Raw genomic sequence first — 1242 nt, 5'->3', positions numbered from 1 at the left:
AATCTTACTAGGTTTTGACCAAAACAATTTTTCATATATGTCAAGATGCATTTGGAATTACACGTAAAACTTTTAAGTTTAAAAATTAAGTATTAATTAAACAATGGTTTTTTATTTAATACATGTATAACTTTAAAAAAAATGGTATAGACAAAAATTAAAAATAATAATCTAAAGTTTCTGGTACAAGTCATGTACTTATTTGTAAAATCCAGAGCTTCACCGTGCTAACACGGCATTAGTTAACTTGCCATCCTCGAAATTTCAGAGCTTCTTAGTGCGCAGCAGGACTAAGGCCCGCGCCATTGCTCAGTTGAAGACATGCGCGGGCGTGCTGCTATAGAAGAACTGGCGCGTGAACCTGCGCGAGAGCCGCTTGAACCGCGGGCGGCTTGGCAAATGCTGGCTGTACCCGGAGCTCGTTACGGACATCGTCATCTCGCTGGCAGGGCTCGCTAAATTTCAATAACCGTAATAATAACTGGCAGTGACTTATTGCAATAACTAATTGACCGCCAATCCCCAATTTTATCCAATAAAACATATTCTACCTGTTTATAAAAGGACTATCCAATTGGTGGATGGAATTCGTGGGAGCATGCGCAATTCGCTACAGGAGAGCATTCCCATTCCGCAATTCGCCGAGACCAGAACAAGACCATTCTGCTACGCCGCTCCACATGTCTTCAATCACCCCGAGATCCCTTGCTGCTGCCCTCTTTGTCCCCGACGGCGATGAGTACCATCAGTGTCGAATCTGCTTCTCCCGTCGGAAGCAAGTTCGTGGGACTGGGTACACGAGCCCGGTGGAACACCTCGTCCGGTGTCATGCCAGCACTTACGAGAACGATTCAGGACGATTCAACGATGGGACGGCAGCTTCGACACTTTCTTGAAGGGCGATGGATTCCCCAGCACAACTTATCACTGGTTGGACTGGATTATCATGGAGAACCGCGAACGGAGCATGTGTGAAAAGGTGAAGACGCGGAAGTACACTCGCTTGAACCGAGTAAGCACAAAGACGCTGAAGAAGAGCATGTTCGGGCTGGAAAGCGTCGTCCAAGGATGAATCAAGTTGCTGCTGCGTGGCAAGAAAGTCGGCTGTGCCATAGATGCATGGACTGAGGACGGTACGCATTTCGTGGCAGGCATCGGTGTAACTGAGACCGACAAGTATCTGTTGTGCTTTTCGACTCTGACGGACGAGTCGGACATGGGGTCAGACGCGATTATCGAGTT

The 1242-nt window shown here is 46.9% G+C and overlaps 1 protein-coding gene across 1 annotated transcript; it reads left to right on the top strand.

Annotated features, from left to right (window-relative positions):
• Positions 1–680: 680 nt before the first annotated feature.
• On the top strand, positions 681–1072 carry PPTG_08702 (hypothetical protein; the record flags this gene model as incomplete). Its single annotated transcript, XM_008903417.1, has 2 exons — positions 681–793; positions 856–1072. 2 exons carry the CDS (start codon positions 681–683, stop codon positions 1070–1072), a joined length of 330 nt encoding a protein of 109 aa, XP_008901665.1.
• Positions 1073–1242: the final 170 nt, after the last annotated feature.

The sequence above is a fragment of the Phytophthora parasitica genome, assembly GCF_000247585.1.
Source record: "Phytophthora parasitica INRA-310 unplaced genomic scaffold supercont2.16, whole genome shotgun sequence".
Classification (NCBI taxonomy): Eukaryota; Oomycota; class Peronosporomycetes; order Peronosporales; family Peronosporaceae; genus Phytophthora; species Phytophthora nicotianae.
The sequence above is the reverse complement of the archived record's forward strand: the minus strand, read 5'-3'. Positions and strand labels throughout refer to the sequence as shown.